The following is a 16,777-nucleotide window of genomic DNA, read 5'->3' as shown; positions in this document are numbered from 1 at the left end:
AGAGAAACATGAAATGATGTTCATGCTTTTACAGACGGCACCTATTTGAAGGCGTCGCTGGCAATGGCCGTTCATCTCATACTTCTAACAGCACGTTCATCTTTGTCTTCACGTCCATTTCCATCCCGCCTTCAGACAGGCGTTGGATCAGGTAACCTGTGTTTACCCACAACACCCGTTCTCTGCACATATATAAATATCTTTCCAGCTTCATGCAACACAGCAAAGCATCTCGTGCTTTCTTTGCTTTTACATCCCCACTTTCCTGAAAGTGCATGAAGAACCTCGAGCGCACAATGTCATTTCCCTGAAGCCAACTAAAGCCAGGAGGTGGTCAAAGTGAAGACGTGCTCCAGCTCACCATGCGTTGGAGAAGAGGCCGTACAGCACTCCGGCTCTCTTGTCCTGCGCGGTCAGCACCACCGCCTGCTTCATGTTGTTGTACTGCTGCTGCGTGTTGCCGGCGCCGCACATCACCCGGGCCTTCATGAAGGTGGTCCATGAGTCTGCCAGCAGGGCTTTGATGCCCCCTTCATCCACCTGGAAATAACATGAAAGGATTGTGACAACAAAGTCATAATAGGGCAGCCGGGTTGCCATTGATACAGAGTTTTACTTTGTGCCTCGAGCCAAGATGTGACATTGATACCTGGGGTCCCTTCCCCCTCCCTCATAGACCCTGTGGAGGGAAAATGTGAACTATAATCATGTTTGTACAACCATAGTGGTGTCACTGGTATATGTGCGAAAGGTCGAGCCACACTTTCAGGTCAGTACTAGCTGTAGGGGAAGAATCAGATATCAGAACCGTGTGAATAACAGCACACACAGAGAGAGTGAGACAGGGATGCTTGAACTGCAGACAGGAATCATGCAAATGGTAAAATATGTTATAATAATAATGTATAATACTATAATATGTATTTTAATGTTTCTAATAGTTTGTAACTTGGGAAGAGTACAGAAGGACATTCCTAGATCTGTGGATATGTTACGATTGGGCCTTTTTAAGGGCAAAGACCAGACCACACCACCTTGAGATGTAAGCATGCAGAGGTGGATAATGTATACAGAAAAAATGAATGTAGACGTGACTTCCTTTGCGCTTCGCCTTCTTTAAAGATGATACGTCTTCTTTAGAAGATGCTACTTGCTTCATTGATTCCTTATTTAGTAATGATATTAGACCTATGCATGATGTTGTATTCTAATACCTTTTGTGGTAAAACGTATATACTAATGTATTCACTCCTTCTCTTCACTCCTTATTTGGTATGCGATCAGACCTTTGGGCTTCTTCCCTGTGGTCATCTTTGGGCCAATGGGAGAGACGCTTAAGTTCCTATAAAATACCGTGTCTAACATGTTAACGTCGAAGACTTCTTCACAGGTCACTGGGTTTACTTTGTGTCTGTGAAGTTTTGTTCCCTTGGAAGCCGAAATAAACGAAGAGACACATGCTGATCCATCTAGAACTGGTCATTTTTATATTGATTGAGAACTTGAACTCTACTCCTGAACCACAAAGACATTTTCCACAACACAGCCTAGCAACGAAGGCCAGAGGAAGGAGAGTATCGGGAAATGTTGGGACGGGTTTTGGCGGAGCAAACAGTTTTGTCCCCTGATATTAAATAACAGTATCAAAGGTTCACAAAAACACTTGGATGTTGGGAAAGAGTTGAGCAACAGGAAACTGACCAGATGAGGGGGGGTGGGACTTAAATTCTATTTATCACCAAAGGCTTTGGGGTTTACTAGTTAGTTGGTTTAGCCAGATGAGAGGTGATGCTCGTTGTCTGAGAGACCGGGACCAACCCATTTATTTGTAAACCTGTCAGTGTTATGAATAAAGTTGACGTGTTGGAGTAATAAACCTTCATTCAGTCTCTTCTGTGAACTGTGCGTCGTGGAGGGACTAAGTGCCATCTGAAACAGGGTTTTTATGGTAACCCAAGTCAGATAGAAACCACATGATTTATTGCAGTGTGAGCAGTTGGGACATTTTTGCCTGCAAGAGACTATTATTTTTAACCACTACAACCCTTTTACAGTTTGCAAACAATGTAGATGCACAACATGGTGCGCATTAATAGAATTCAGGTCCCTCGATGCTTTAACTATGTCAACTTTGTACAGAACATTAAATACCATGACGTCGACTCAGAGGTTTGATTTTTGAAACGGGTGCCATAAACATGAACATGTTTGATCAGTCCGGTGGTAGCCAACACGTTGCATAGCTTCGGTTTTAACTCTAAATGATAGCATTATAACACTTTGTATTATGTTGCATGTTCACTCTAAACCATTGTGACTTGTTTGTGATCTGAAGCCTTCAATCTTTGAGTTGTGAGCAATTCTTACCGTGCAGATTCGTCCGATGCGAGCCTTGTAAGGCTCCTCGTCCACTCTGGCTGTCTTGTTGATCTCACTGAAGAAGAAGTAGATCTCCTCCTTGTACTTTATCGAAGAGGGAATTATGGCTGCACCCGCAAACTGTGGATCTGGTGATGAGATTCAAACGTGGCAATTGAGACATCAACTAGTTCTGTGGATTATGTTAAAGTAAAGAGACATTGCTTTTCATGTCTTTTTAAATGTTTTTGGAGTGCCATTCCATCCGTTATTCGAACGGCTTATCCTCCGCTGGAGCCAACCCCAGCTGTCAGTGAGTGAAGGCAGGGTTCACCTGGACACGTCGCCAGTCCATCGCAGGGCAGACATACAGACAGACAACTAGTCACGCTCACATTCACACCTACGGGCAATTCAGAGTCCAATTAACCTAAGATGCATGTCTTTGGACTGTGGGAGGAAGCCGGAGAGCTCGGAGAGAACCCACGCTGACACGGGGGAGAACATGCAACATTTCAGTGCCATCTTTTCCAATTATATTGGAGTGAAGGCAGACGTCTTCATGGCAAAACATTTCAGAATGATGAATATCGCTACAGGTAAGAGGAAAATATATTTTTTTCTTTTCAGAGGTGACATGTCCCCTGTAAAAAAAAAAGGACGGTATGAGAATCAACTGGCTGCTTTTAGTTTCTGTATCGTGTTTTTTTCTGCCGTAAATATCGTGACCCAAACCACAAACACGGTGACAGTGAACACTCCTACATGTTGTTTCTCCCCAAGGGAATGATAATGGGTGATTTACAGAGAGTACCACCCACCCTCTCCATATTCATTAGTCTAAACCTGCCCTCCCCTCCCCCTTCCCTCCTACTCACTCAGCAGCCAAATGTTCTCCGTCTTCAGGAGTTTCTGGGGGCCAAACGTACGGCGGATCGAGCCGGCGTGACCCGCCACCGAAGACATGGCGGAGTACAGGCTCCCATCTGAGACGGTGAGGAAGAAAGACGAGAGAGAGAGAGAGAGAGAGAGAGAGAGAGAGAGAGAGAGAGAGAGAGAGAGAGAGGGTGAACAGTGGGTAAAGAAAAGAAAAGGGCACACGGTTCAGAGATTGGAGTGACACAGAAGGGGATCGACTGAAGCTGGCGGAGAGGAAGATACAGAGAGAAAGCATTAAACACAGAGAGGGAGAGTGAAGGCAAAATAAAAAGAAGGCCCGAGAGGACGGAGTCAGAATTTAACAACATAGGGAGGAGAAGGAGAGCGAAAGAAGACATCAAGGCAGAATAGCTGACTGAAGTGATGAGCAGCCACCAATCAACATATTTGTAAAACCCCACTTACAGCTCTGTCTCCATAGCAATGCAGAAGGGGTGTGCTTGAAATCGTAGCAACAGCATCTTCATTAGGACTGGTTGTTATTAAAATGCAGCGCAAGTAAAGCAACGGTTCGGCTCGTTGCTTTAAAAAAAAAAAATCAATCCCTATTTTGAAAAAACGCCGTCCTACAGCGCAAACTGACCTCTTTTGATGAATTACACCCCGAACAATTGCTCTCTATTTAATCCAATTGAGCTGGGTGTGCAAAAAAACAGAGCGTCTGATGAGCAGGCCTGTGTTTTCCACCCAGACTGTGTGTAAGAAGTGGACTATGACACCACACATTGGTTTGTGGACGGCCATTTTGGAGCATTGAGTTCTGCATTTAAGCTGCCGCTATCTTGGTTTTTAAATGTCGACATCATGGGTTTTTTTCTGTAACCAGAAGTGGTATAAGAGTCATTTTTAGGTGACCAAACTGTTACAAATAATTTTCAGGAAAAGAAAACACACTGTGAAAGGTTTGAATCGGAAACAGCCTTACCGGACAACACCATGAGACGACCTGTCAATCACCTTGTTGTAGCCCCGCCCTAAAGCATTCTCTGCTCTATGGTCTATTTGACTTTAAATATATCATAATTTACAAAAAAAACATCATGCTGTAGAAGACCTGAAACTGGCAATTAGGACCATAAACTTGGCAACAAGATTCACCGACAGCAGAGAACATGTGTCGGCAGAATTTTGAGTGGGAATATATGATGGTTTATTATAATAAGTGTAGGAAAGAAAATGACTACAAGGGAAACTTTGTCTCATCGTCTGCCTGTGTCTCTGTCTGCAGCATAAGTCGTGTCTTGGTTGCGGCTGAGAGATGGAGCTGAGATGTGCGCCTGAAGACGTCGATTACAAAGTGAGCCAATTGTGGAATCTGTCAATCAAACAATGCAGCCGTGGTCGGTACAAACACACCTGGCGGGAATCTGAACTCCACTTTCTGGTTTTAAAATGTTTTAAAAATTGTAATTCTGCTAATTTTCCCCTTTTGTATTCACTTCATGAGTAATCTGATAACATTTATTTTTGTACATGTTATGAAACACAGACCCCTTTTAGTTGTGTCCTCTTCGGGTAACCCCCTCACAACCTCCTCGCTCCAAGCTTGAATATACCTCAACTAATGGAGTAATGGAAGTATTCCTGCAGGGATACGGACATGTCTGGTCCCATTTTGAAGGATTTGGCAGCCTGATCAAAAGGATATTTTTATCAGGATGTTTTTTATTGAAATGTTTGATTTCACACAGCATTGCCATATTTCTTTTCTCTTTTTTTTGCATGCAGTAGTCTGTACAACCTGTGTCTAAACTATTTCTTAATATGTCGGTGCTGTCAGTTCAACAGCTCCATTTAGCAATGTTTTACACAAGTCCTTTCCATGTGAATGCACAACGGCAGATGGCCCACTCCTGTGTGTGTTTGGCAGTCCGGGTGGTGAGATCCCCAGTGATGTTACACTTGAAAACAACATATATGCTCTGCCGAGGCACAGGAATAAAACTGGGTCATTCTGGCCCTGAAGTGTTGCTCTTCTTCATATTTAACTTTTTACAGTTTCCATATCTAAATGTCTAAGGATAAAGGGTGTTGTATACTCTACAGATTGTCCTTTGAGCGATGTGATTTGGGTCCGCTTAAATATAACTGACGCTTTTGCGGCAACACTTTTAATCTGGTTCGTCCAGTTCTCTTGAAATAAACCCAACAAGCGAAATGTTAATGAAGCTGCTCTCCATCTCCTTCTTTTTTCATGCGGCTAGATACTGTCGAGCATGGCTCTCGCACCGATAGATTATAGAGCCCTGATTGCTTCATTCACTCGATAGCTTTCAATTAAGTGAGGCTCCTTTTGTTAAATGTTGATTAAAAAGCTACTCGCGTACAGATGGAGGGGTTTTAATTTAGAAATGATTGTCCTGTTAATTCTTTGGAGAATATTGTGGCGTACAAAGTGAAAAACCACAAAAGCTATACTGCAACATCTTAACGTAGGAGAAAGGAAACAAGCAGAATGATGTTTTTCATCGTAGATATTGACCGATTAGAAGAAAGCACATAATAATGGACGTTTAATAAGGCAACACATTAGATCTTGTTAAAGGTAAAAAAAAACAAAAAAAACATGTGTATCAGCCGTGCGACATAATTTATTAAAATCTACTACTAACACACCATTCTTGGGCACTGAGTCTTTGAAGTAGTGTGAGGTGCTTCAGATAAAAGCGTCTGCTCATGTGCATGTTATGAATAAAAAGTGATAATAAGAGACAGATCACTCCGCCGAGCTCGAGACTCACAAGTCTCGCTCTGCTGCTCCGAACTGAAATGAGCAAAGTTAACATAAAGAGCTGAAGATGGCTTTGTTCCAAAATACGATATCTAGAATAAGTAACACCTTTTTTTTAAATTAACACACACACACCTCATGCATTACTTCCTGAAGTAATAAGTGATTTGACTCATTCTATTCATAGCAATATTTCATAATTACAAGATCTTTCATGTGCAATTCATGCAAATCAGTCAGAGGCCGTTATTATGGACACCAAGCTCGACCTTGGTCAATTTTGATAAGCAAATTTGTACGGTGCAAAATAGTCTATCATTGAGTCTATTCCATTATATATCCTTCAAACTTAAAATATGTCTTTTGAGGACAGTTGAGATCAACAAAGCAATCGATCTAAACCACAAAATACATATAAGTGGGGTATAATTTGTTGGCGTCTCTAAAACGCGTTACAAATCTCCAGCTGTGGTTCCGTTCAAGTAAGTTTCAAGCAAACTTCGAAAAAGTCACAAAAACAGGAAAAGCACAACTGGTTTTGACTGATTACCCAAACAACTTAGGCGCCGCAGGCATTTCCCAAACCTTTTAAGCTCAATTATGATTAAAGTTTGATTAAAATTTTACATTCCCATCAAGCTTTTCTTAAAAAATATGTGCGTAAACATGACCACTGTTACCAAAAGCACGAGTTGAACGTCACCAGTGTTCGTGCCTCGGCAGGTGATGGTCACTTGCCTGCGTTCGTGCACGTGCGACCGTGCACTCACAGCACACAGAGGCACACAGAGGCTTAAACCAAGGTCGTGTGCAACCTGCCTCCAGCTGATTTATGAGGTCATTCAGGTTCACTCGCAACAACACAACTCTTGATAGCAGCATCTTCCTTTTGTCGATACTCAACCATAAAGAATCTATAATCAGGTGTTTGTAAGATGGTAATACTTTTTTCCGCCCAGTGAATCATGAACTGCTAGCGGGCCTGTAATTTATTTCCATGTGTTTGTTACCTGCAGGCAAGCTGATGGACTTCTGGGAAGGGTAAGGTGGTGAGATGTCAGAGGCAGACGCTATTTGCCCGTTGCCCTGAACATCAGTCAGCACAGTATCGTTTACCTGCCGGGAGAGAGAGGAGACGTTTGAGCCCGGAGGAAGTCTGACCTTTTAAACCCCGTTCATTCCCGCCATGCGTCATTATGCAGTAAACATCTTGCAGTGCGCTAGCCCAAGACCCAACACTCAGTTATCTGGTTGTCACCATGCAGGGTTTAGAAGATTTTAACTTATCCATATTTATTACTGAAAACATCCTTCATGGCAATGCATAACTCCCGGGCTTATTTTCACCAGCACAAATAAATAAGTGAGCAAATAAATACATGCTAATTGCAATTGATCTTTTAGACTTGAAGAGCAGCAGCATTGAGCAGCTGCATAATAATAGCGTTACAAGAAATGTGTCTGAAGAAATTCTTACCAGCATCCAACACCTGGGGCTTCCAGCATTTGTTCCACACACTATTATTGTGTCGTTTACTTTCTGAATGACTGTGATGAAATTATCACATTCCAGCTGTGAAAGAAAGAGGCAGCAAAAGAGGGGCACAAAAGACACAAAATAAGCCAGAAGAAAGAGAGGAAAGCGAGGAAAGGAATACACAGATTGGGAGAGGGATTAAAGATAAAGACAGAGAGGCAAAAGAGATTGGAGACTGCGGAGGATATGTGAAAAGTGATTGGAGAGAAAGGCGGCACAAAGGGAGAGAGAGAGAAGCAGACAAGACCAGGGGACTGAGAAAACAAACAGAGGATGAGAGGAAGGTGGAGTAGAGAGATAGAGAAACAAAGCGCGAGTACAACATAAAACAGATTATGAGAGCCAAAAGAGGATTGCTCAGTGAGAGAGAGAGAGATTTAAGAAACATTGGAGGTGATTCATGCTCTGAACATTTTTGGCAGACAGCAACCAGAGGGCTTAGCCCTGCAGTATGCTGCCGCTATGTCCCATATGCATGACGTATTCATTAAGTACAGAAAATGGACTTCTATCTCAAAGGCATTACTGGATGGATAATGGAAATGAATACTGAGTACAACCTTTAGGGGTAAATGATTGTAGGTAGCGCTGATGTTGGGTCACGTATGTTTTTACTGTGTTTATAGCAATAACCCCCCCCAAAAAAGTGCTTTTTAGAAAACCTTCAAATCACAAAATTTTGATGAAAACAAGGCTGGTAAAAGCTGGAGATGCAGAAAGTGCATCAGCGAATCCTAAAAGCAGGGCCAAAGCTTGTGTAAGTGTGTGTAGGTGGTTGTGTAGGCGATCAGGTGGGCTGGGTAATCTGTGTGCGAGTGTGCACATTTGTACTTTGCGTGCTTATGTTCTTGAGAGAAATACTTTGCGTTTGGGCATGTTTGTTTAAGGGGCTTTACACGATCTAGGACTGGGGTTGTCTTCTTCAGTGGGATCAGTTTTGAACAGACTTCTGTCATACATGTTGCTCTAATGCATTGCTTGGCAAGAAGCTCTCACTACTGCTAACAAACAATGCTCGCTGGAATACCAGTCTATTGGCCGTGGGTATAGCGTCCATATTTAATGATTCTGCATCTTGTTATTTTGAAAGCCAACATTCGGTGCCAGCGCAGAAAACAGTGTGTTCTTTACTTTAATGTGGCTTTACAAAAGGTAATGGAGGTCGGGAGACCTTACCTCTGAGGATTTTTGTTGCCCAATCACGCTGTTCGTAGCTATACCTCTAAAAAACGAATGCATAACTACATATACTATAATTTGTATGTTATCTACGTAATAATGAGACATTAAAGGGGATGTTATTGGTCTTAACCCTTGGCCTCTTACCAATTATACGTGGCCGGAAAACCGGAAAACCTTTGAAGGGATCTTTAGTCAAATCTTTAAATAATATTTAGTAAAAAAAAAGGCTCTACAAGAGCAACAGAGGACATTATACAAATGTTTTCACAAGCTGAATAAGTACAATCTCTCCAAATATAATCTGAATTCGAAAGAATCTTCTGACAATGGGTCATTTTGGGGGATTTTAAGGGTCAAAGTAAGATTATAGATTAGCTAACACTTAGTTCTTGTTTTGCTCCACCTGGACCACATTTGCCATCAGTGTATTTGCTCCTTGGTCTCATTTGTTCACGTTTGTGCTCCAGACAAACTGGACCTGAGGTGGACTTGAGCGTGTGTCTATTGAATAGATAGTCTGTTAACCTCCTAGCATGATTAAAGGGGTTATTTTCCACAAACCATGTGGCTGTTGTTCACTGATGAGTGTTGACTTCTGTCCTTCATTCTCCTTCCCACAGCCATTGTCTTTATTAGGATAAGATTTACTGTGTCACTCTCGTTTGCCACCATCTGCCACTGCCAGACCCGTTTGAAGCGCCAGCTCTGTTTATGCAAGTCAGGGCCTTCTTTGTTTTGTGCCAGAGCTGAAGTAACACTTCTACTTGATTTACAATCACAAATGTGAGCTTAGATCAGGTATAGTTTGGAAATATTGTAATGGACGTCTTAACCAATTGAAATGCAGAGGTGCTCTTGTCCTGATGATGACATGCTCACGGTCGCCACAGCAGACTCCAGTTGACATGCTGCCTCGGCAAAAAAAAAGACATTATGTGTTGAAATAGGAGCAACCCGCCTTTGTTAAACATGACTGAATAAAGTCTACAATCCAGGCAGACATTGCTTGACTGCAGACTGAAGAGCTTTGAGGTCTGACGCGGCGACAGGAAATCAGATATGAAAATAATTAAGAACTTCTACAGCACCGAGCAGAACAACTGAGCTGGAAAGCAAGGTGTTACTCCTTTTCTGTTGTCAGCGCTCGGCTGAAGCAATCACCTCTTGAAATTCACACCGATTATTGTTAACCGTCAGGCCAAATTCACACAGGAGGCAGAAACGCCAACAAGCTGCTGGAAGCGCTGCTTTTTTTCCACCAGTGAAATCTGGCAAGAATACAAAACTGATGATCTATACAAGGATCTACATCTGGGAATTATAACATGCTCCTTGACCTGCTATATAGTCACCTCCCAGTTACACCCTGATCTTATCCCTGTTGGTTTGCCCCTGATGTAGTCCAAAACACGTGCACACATACATGCACTTGGTTCAAACAACAGCGTTACACTGTTGTTTGTTTGGCTAAATCTTTACACTACTGTTCTGTTTTGTTAATTCATTCAATTGAGTACTATTCTATTAATAATATTTGTTTTGTATATATTGCGCAGTTTACCTATTATTCTACTATTTATTGCTGCTGTCGTGACAAGATTTCCCCTTGCGGGATTAATAATCTGTCTGTCTGTCTGTCTGTCTGTCTGTCTGTCTCTATCTATCTATCTATCTATCTATCTATCTATCTATCTATCTATCTATCTATCTGTCTGTCTGTCTGTCTGTCTGTCTGTCTGTCTGTCTGTCTGTCTGTCTGTCTGTCTGTCTGTCTGTCTGTCTATCTATCTATCTATCTATCTATCTATCCATCCATCCATCCATCCATTACTTGGATGTGATCCCTTGCGGACATGAGCCTCTTGGCTCTAGTCTACAGATGCTGACATTTTAATTTTCCCTTAAAGGGGACATACTGTATTATGCTTATTTTCAGGTTCCTACTCTGAGTTTCTACTAGAACAAGTCTACGTGCTTTATTCATTTCCAAAGAACACATTATTTTACTTGTACCGTTTTAATATATTCTCCTCTGTCTGAAACGCTCCGTTTTAAACGCCTGTCTCCTTAAGCATCCTCGGAGACGCCCACTCGGCTCTGATTGGCCAGCGATAAAAGTCTTCATGAGACAAAGGAAGGGAAGCAAAATCAGGATGGATTGTTGTATCACACGCTGATCACGGTAGCCCATGCACAAAAAACTGACTCGGTCGTCTTATTTCACAGTTTATCGGTTGGTAGATATCATTTCACTGTGTGCACCTTTTATAGATATATGATAAGACAGTATAGTCATGAATGAATGATTGCAATATTAGATTTGGTGATGAGTAAGGAAGTGAAAATGTATTATCTTTTTAGCAATAGAAAAAAATGCAGAATTTGATCCTGAGAATACATAAAAGATCGAATAATTTCCTGTAATTCTAATATGAATAAATGCCCAAATGGATGTGCTTGATGTAGAACGGACGAAAAAAATAGTCTTGGTCGTTAAAACTTTAAAATACGAAGACATTTAATCCTCTTGCCAGGCACCTTTTTAGTCATCGGGATGTCTTATTTTCTTTGACGAGCAGCATTTCGAGCAGCGCTGCATCCTTCAGCTAAAGATTATTCCTGAGCCTCGGAGCCTTTCACATTAGATTGCAGCTTCCTCACGCCGTTGAACTTGTTTCAGGTCGAAGGTATTAATCTGTTGGCATTCGTTCAGTCTCCCCGTGGAATCTCATTGAATTATTATGCAGGAGCAACAATCGACAGCTTATTCATCTGTGTTTTGGTTTCAGGTGAAGCTGTGTAATTATATCCCATCTTTATAAATCGCCTACACTTATGCATTCATATGTTTGTGTCTTCACTGTTTTTATGTGGAATTATTTGGCCTTTTAGGTCCTAGAAAAAATTATTTGAACCGAACGTGGCAGCACTAACTTCACAGTGGCGCAACAGCAAATGATCATGGAGAGGATGATGAGAAAGATGATGACATCGATGATAATACACTGATGAGGGAGGAGAGGGCCTTGTAGAAAGTGATGGGGGTGCTGACGGTGAGGGTGAGTTTCTACCTCGAGTGGTGCAGCCTTTGCCTTGCAGGTATCAATTGCAGTCTGGTCGGATACCGCTGGGATCTGTGGGAGGAAGGACTGTTTAGTTTGTGCCAACTTCTTTCACACTGCCCTGTTTCAGCAAGAAACAACCTACGACTTCACTGCTGCTGCTGAGACACAATCCTCACCGAAAAAAACACGTTCTTTCTTAACCAACGCCTCTATGTGATGTGCACTGCATTCAAGAATGTATCATCCCATTAAATGTGTCCTTTACGTCCTTGTTGTACGCCCTGTGGACAGCCTGTCTGCCGTACTTTTCTCAGACACATTTACAGTCACATGTCACATTTATTGTCAACAATAGCCATTAACGTGTTGCTCTCTGTGCAAACATATGGAGAGAGCAACCGATGGAGCAATATGCGCAGAGGCGGAATGAACTAATGCTTCAGAGTAAACTTCCCTTCAGTCAAACAAGCATTGTTTCTCCATTGCAAAGTACATAACTGAGTCGAGTGACCCTTTAATAATAAATGTCTCCCCCTACAATTGTTTAACACCACAAAATAGGCCCTTGGACTCCTGTGCCGCGTTATTTCACAACTGTTATGCTCGGCTGAACGAATCTGAATATCACCCCTGACAAGCTGTCAGGAAACCCAGCATCAAACATCAACGCTGTCCCTCAATGTCTTCTCGTCTCCAATAAGGAGAACCCAACACTAAGCCAGCAGTCATTACGAAAAATAGGGCATAGTCATGTTTGCCTGAAACATGGATTTTACAGTTTCTTCATTTTGTCGGACTACTCAGCGCTGATACCGCAGCCCACGCACTGTGTAATCTTGAACCGGTATGTTGACATTGTTGGCTCAGTTAATGATGTTTTTGTTCTTCCCAGGGGGAGAGATATGTCGCTTCATTAATGTATGCATGACCCGACTTCCTCTGCCCTCAGCTGCTAAACTGGGTCAGCGGCAGTCGTCTCTCTCTCTCTCTCTGCTCTCACAGCAGGAGGCCGTCATATTTGTTGTAGTTCAGCAGAGACTGGCAAACAGTGTTTGGAGTAACCCTTAAAAAACTACCAACTCCTGACAAATTGAAGTGTTTGTTTAATCGGTACACCAATCGAAATGTGCTGTAACGGTTTTGGTATTTGTGGAGATGTCAATCAAGCACACGCTGCCCAAACAAGTTGTTGTAAAGCCGAAACTACTGTACTTTGATTGAGTTTCCTTTTATTGAATGCTAACACTTTTATGAAAACTTAAATTTGAAAATGTCCTTGATTTGATTTCGCTCTGGTAAACTAGTATGTCTTGTATATATCCAGGGCTTTGATTGTGAAAGGAATGAAAAGTACTCGAAGATCTGGTCCGCGCTGCCTTTGTTAAGGTTGAAAAGAGTTTGCCATCTTGGTTCGGACTCATTGTTGTACACTATTGTGTTTGAATTTGAATATGATTGGTTATGCCTTTAGTAGAAGACAGCTCCGAAAAAAAATCACATAATTACAATAAACTGCTTTTTTTGCTGCGTAATAATTATGTTCTCTATGAAATTACTTATGACTAAAACAACACTTTGAAAATTTAAATTGAGGTGCGTAATTGCATGAAGAGAATCAAAAACGGCCCGTGTGTGAAAATATAAGTTTAATGTGCAAACAGCACTTCCAAACATTGACTGGCGGTTATGAAAGTGGACCGACTTAAAGAGTATTCCCGCTGATGTTTGGCAACTGATCTTCTATAACCACTCTACTTGGCAGCATAGTGGTTGCCCATTACTAAAGTCTGTCTGGAGCTGAGAGATTAAATATCTGTCTGCGTACAATACAGCGATACAGCTAAAAGGAAAGCATACCTCCAGGTCACGGACCCCTCTGTTAGTGAACGTCAACACATAGACCATCGCCTGGCCGCCCACGTACAGCGTGTTGCTCCCTTCCGGGTGGTACATGCTGATGTAGTTCTCAGGTTTGTTAAAGTGGAACCTGGAGGCCTCTGTGGAGCACAACAACACAAAGAGATGAGCTGGCAGCCAAGTGCTTTGCAAGACTGCATTGCAGTTTTAATTGTTCAAATGTATGTTTTTGTTTGTGCAATGAAAGAAATGTGCCTTTTGGGATTGAAATGAAATTAATACAAATGAACTGAAAACAAAGACCGAAAAAAACACAACAACAGCAACCATTTTGGATTTCAATAACAGAACACTACTCTGTGTTGTTAATTAGAGGTATTACCATGTCAATAATAACAAGTAGAAGGAGCAGGAAGAAGAAAATATTCAGGATTTTCCCATCTCAGTTAAACATCTTCAAATTATAGAAAAGCCGTCCGATCGACACCGAAAGCAACAATAACAAAAAAGTCGAGGTCAAAAGCAATAACAAAAGGTCAATGTATTCAGATCCAGATTTAGCCGGCCTAAGCTCCTGAGGCAGGTCAAATCAAATTCTTGAAGCCCTGGACCAAACCTCAGGATTTGAATCTACACGTAATCTACCGTCAGTAAAGGAGCCAGCTCGACTACTCCTGGATGTGAAATGATTTGATTTAACAAAAAGCCGACACTGCTGCCCTTTGTGGTTTTAGATTGAACACGTAGCCTTTACAGACACCTTGCTTGGGTGTTGGAGGAAAAGGGCATTTGGCGGGAGCATAAATATCACTCCAATAACCATATGGGCAAAGCCCATCACACGGTTGATTGACTTACTCTCAGGACACTTCCAGCAGACTCAGAAGTACAATATGGCATTTCTGATTCATTCTTCCTATCAGACTCACACTTGCCTACACTGCAGCTGTGCTGGCTTTGGAAAATAGATGAAATCACTGGTACTATTTAAAAAGATGTGGTTAGATGCAGAATATGTACTAAAATGTCATTGTGAAGATATAAAAGAAGTATGTGAAAAAAAATCTCCCATGTCTGATAATGAATGATAATATTAAAATATGGATTTATAAAACATCAAAGTTGGAATGCTTTTAATAGGCTGCCAGACAACTTTTTCCTTTCCTTTCGTCTCTGCTTCAGAACTACATCTCTCCTATTTCATTTTGCAGAGACATTTCAGTAAATTCCAGTATAAAGAGCTTAAAAGCTTTGAAGCAAACCAAGCAGCTACCTGTTAGAGCTTCTTCTTCTTTTTTAAATAATGCAGCGTATAATCCGAGCAGCAGAAAACAAGCTTTTCACTTTCCCCCTTTCATCTTCAACAAAAATACATCATGACATCGATATTTAATTCAAAACTAATGATGCATTTTGCTCCTTGTGTCTCAATATAAGTAGATACACTAATAATGACAAGAGATGATTATGCAGTCACAGTTATTGGTTACATTGTGTTTGTAATGATTTCCTTCTCATCACTGAAATAAAATTAAAAAAGAAATCCAGTCCGACAGAAAAGACTGGAGTAAAGTGATGGTGATCACTGGTATGGGTTGCTAGCCAACCATCTAAGTTTCTATGGAAACAGTGGCCCCTCTGTTTGACGGGAATCTACTTCATGTTGCTTCTTCTTAAAGGATGCACAAGGTGGGCAAATGTGGCCGATGTAAGAACAGACGCGCATCTTGATTTCCCTGTCTGGCGGTCTGGAGAGGAGGAATTTGCATAGAAAAAACATGTTTCACTCAATTATAAAATGCTCTGGTTGAAATTGTTACCTTTGTGTTGTAAGGGTCGGTTTCCACCCAGTTATAAAACATAAGATTATAAAGCAATAATTAAAGCCAAAACTGAAATCATAGGTGCACTGTCAAACAACACACTGACACCCAGCTTCTCTCCCAATCATGTGAGCTTCAGGGGATTCTCATCTTCTCAACACAAAAAGCATCCGCACCAGTAACCTCCTCAGCCATTTGACCATTTAAAACAAAAGTAAATCAAGGTTTACTGACAAGGACAAGGCCCAGAGGCTCCCATCAACAATATTAACAAGAAATAAGAAACAAATTGGATGATAGAACATAGTTTTTAGTGTATTTTACAGCTGATTTAAGACACGGGTCGCCACCGACCCGCTAACACAGTAGATGGCACTAGAAAGCAACACAAGAGGAAGGTTAATTGATATTTGAGAAGTCACAATTTAGTTTCAAATCAGTCTGCAGAAGTCCACTTTGGACAACAAACACAAGAGACTGCTGTTTGTGTCCCGAATGAACCAAGTACTTTTGTTACATAAAGACAACCAAGTGATGTTGTTGCCTAAGCTTAACAAAGAACTTTTGTTGTGTTTTTATGTTAATTTGAACTAACTCTAACAAAGTTTTTTTGTAGTATTGTTTTTTTTGTTTTTTGTTTCATTTTACAATGTTTACAATGTGTTTCCAACTGTTTGAAACAGCAACCGTAATCACATAGAAATATATGGTTTGTTATAGAAAGTGCAGTTTAGTTGTAAGGAAATGTGATTCTGTTTGCTTGGCTGCTGCATCGGTTCTGCAAAACCCAGCCACTTAAATCCATGCTAAACCATGTTTTGGATACCAAAAAAAATAAACATGTCTCGACCTGTTTGCTTGTATGTCAAATCAAAATAAGACTTGTGCAGGAAACTGACCACCATAAAATCAAAGTCTATCAAACAGCTGGCAACAAACTACCTTGTTATCCCTTGTTTAAATTGTATTTAATATATTTGCCAGGACTTTACAGACAACAGTTTACATCCATTTTCATGTTAAGTTATAAGACAATTGGATTCTTTCTGTTGAGGAAAACCATACTGAACATGGTTCATGTTAACCGAAGCATGGCTAGCCAAGCAACCTACTATTACAAATATACTCTGTGGTGTTGTTGATGACTACCGGCGTAAGGGAGCAATGTTTTGAGTGGGTGGTCCCCATTTAATTTGTTCTCGTGCACACTTAGGACACATATGGACACGGGTGATGTGATAAACATTCCCACCAATACATTTACATTATCACAGTGATCTCCAGG

The 16,777-nt window shown here is 41.3% G+C and overlaps 1 protein-coding gene across 1 annotated transcript in view; it reads right to left on the bottom strand.

The window, feature by feature from the left end:
- Window positions 1–16,777, bottom strand: part of lingo4b (leucine rich repeat and Ig domain containing 4b) — a 59,991-nt gene that overhangs the window by 16,597 nt on the left and 26,617 nt on the right. Inside the window, exons 3-9 of the mRNA XM_068569457.1 lie at window positions 13,670–13,809; window positions 11,819–11,881; window positions 7,506–7,601; window positions 7,039–7,144; window positions 3,237–3,344; window positions 2,368–2,507; window positions 362–540 (exon numbers count right to left, since the gene is read on the bottom strand). Of these exons, the coding sequence (XP_068425558.1) occupies window positions 362–540; window positions 2,368–2,507; window positions 3,237–3,344; window positions 7,039–7,144; window positions 7,506–7,601; window positions 11,819–11,881; window positions 13,670–13,809 (832 nt within the window). The remainder of the gene's footprint in view (window positions 1–361; window positions 541–2,367; window positions 2,508–3,236; window positions 3,345–7,038; window positions 7,145–7,505; window positions 7,602–11,818; window positions 11,882–13,669; window positions 13,810–16,777) is intronic.

This window comes from Clinocottus analis, unplaced genomic scaffold (assembly GCF_023055335.1).
Source record: "Clinocottus analis isolate CAN_PGR_092001 unplaced genomic scaffold, fCliAna1.0.p SCAF_9, whole genome shotgun sequence".
NCBI lineage: Eukaryota > Metazoa > Chordata > Actinopteri > Perciformes > Cottidae > Clinocottus > Clinocottus analis.
The sequence above is the reverse complement of the archived record's forward strand: the minus strand, read 5'-3'. Positions and strand labels throughout refer to the sequence as shown.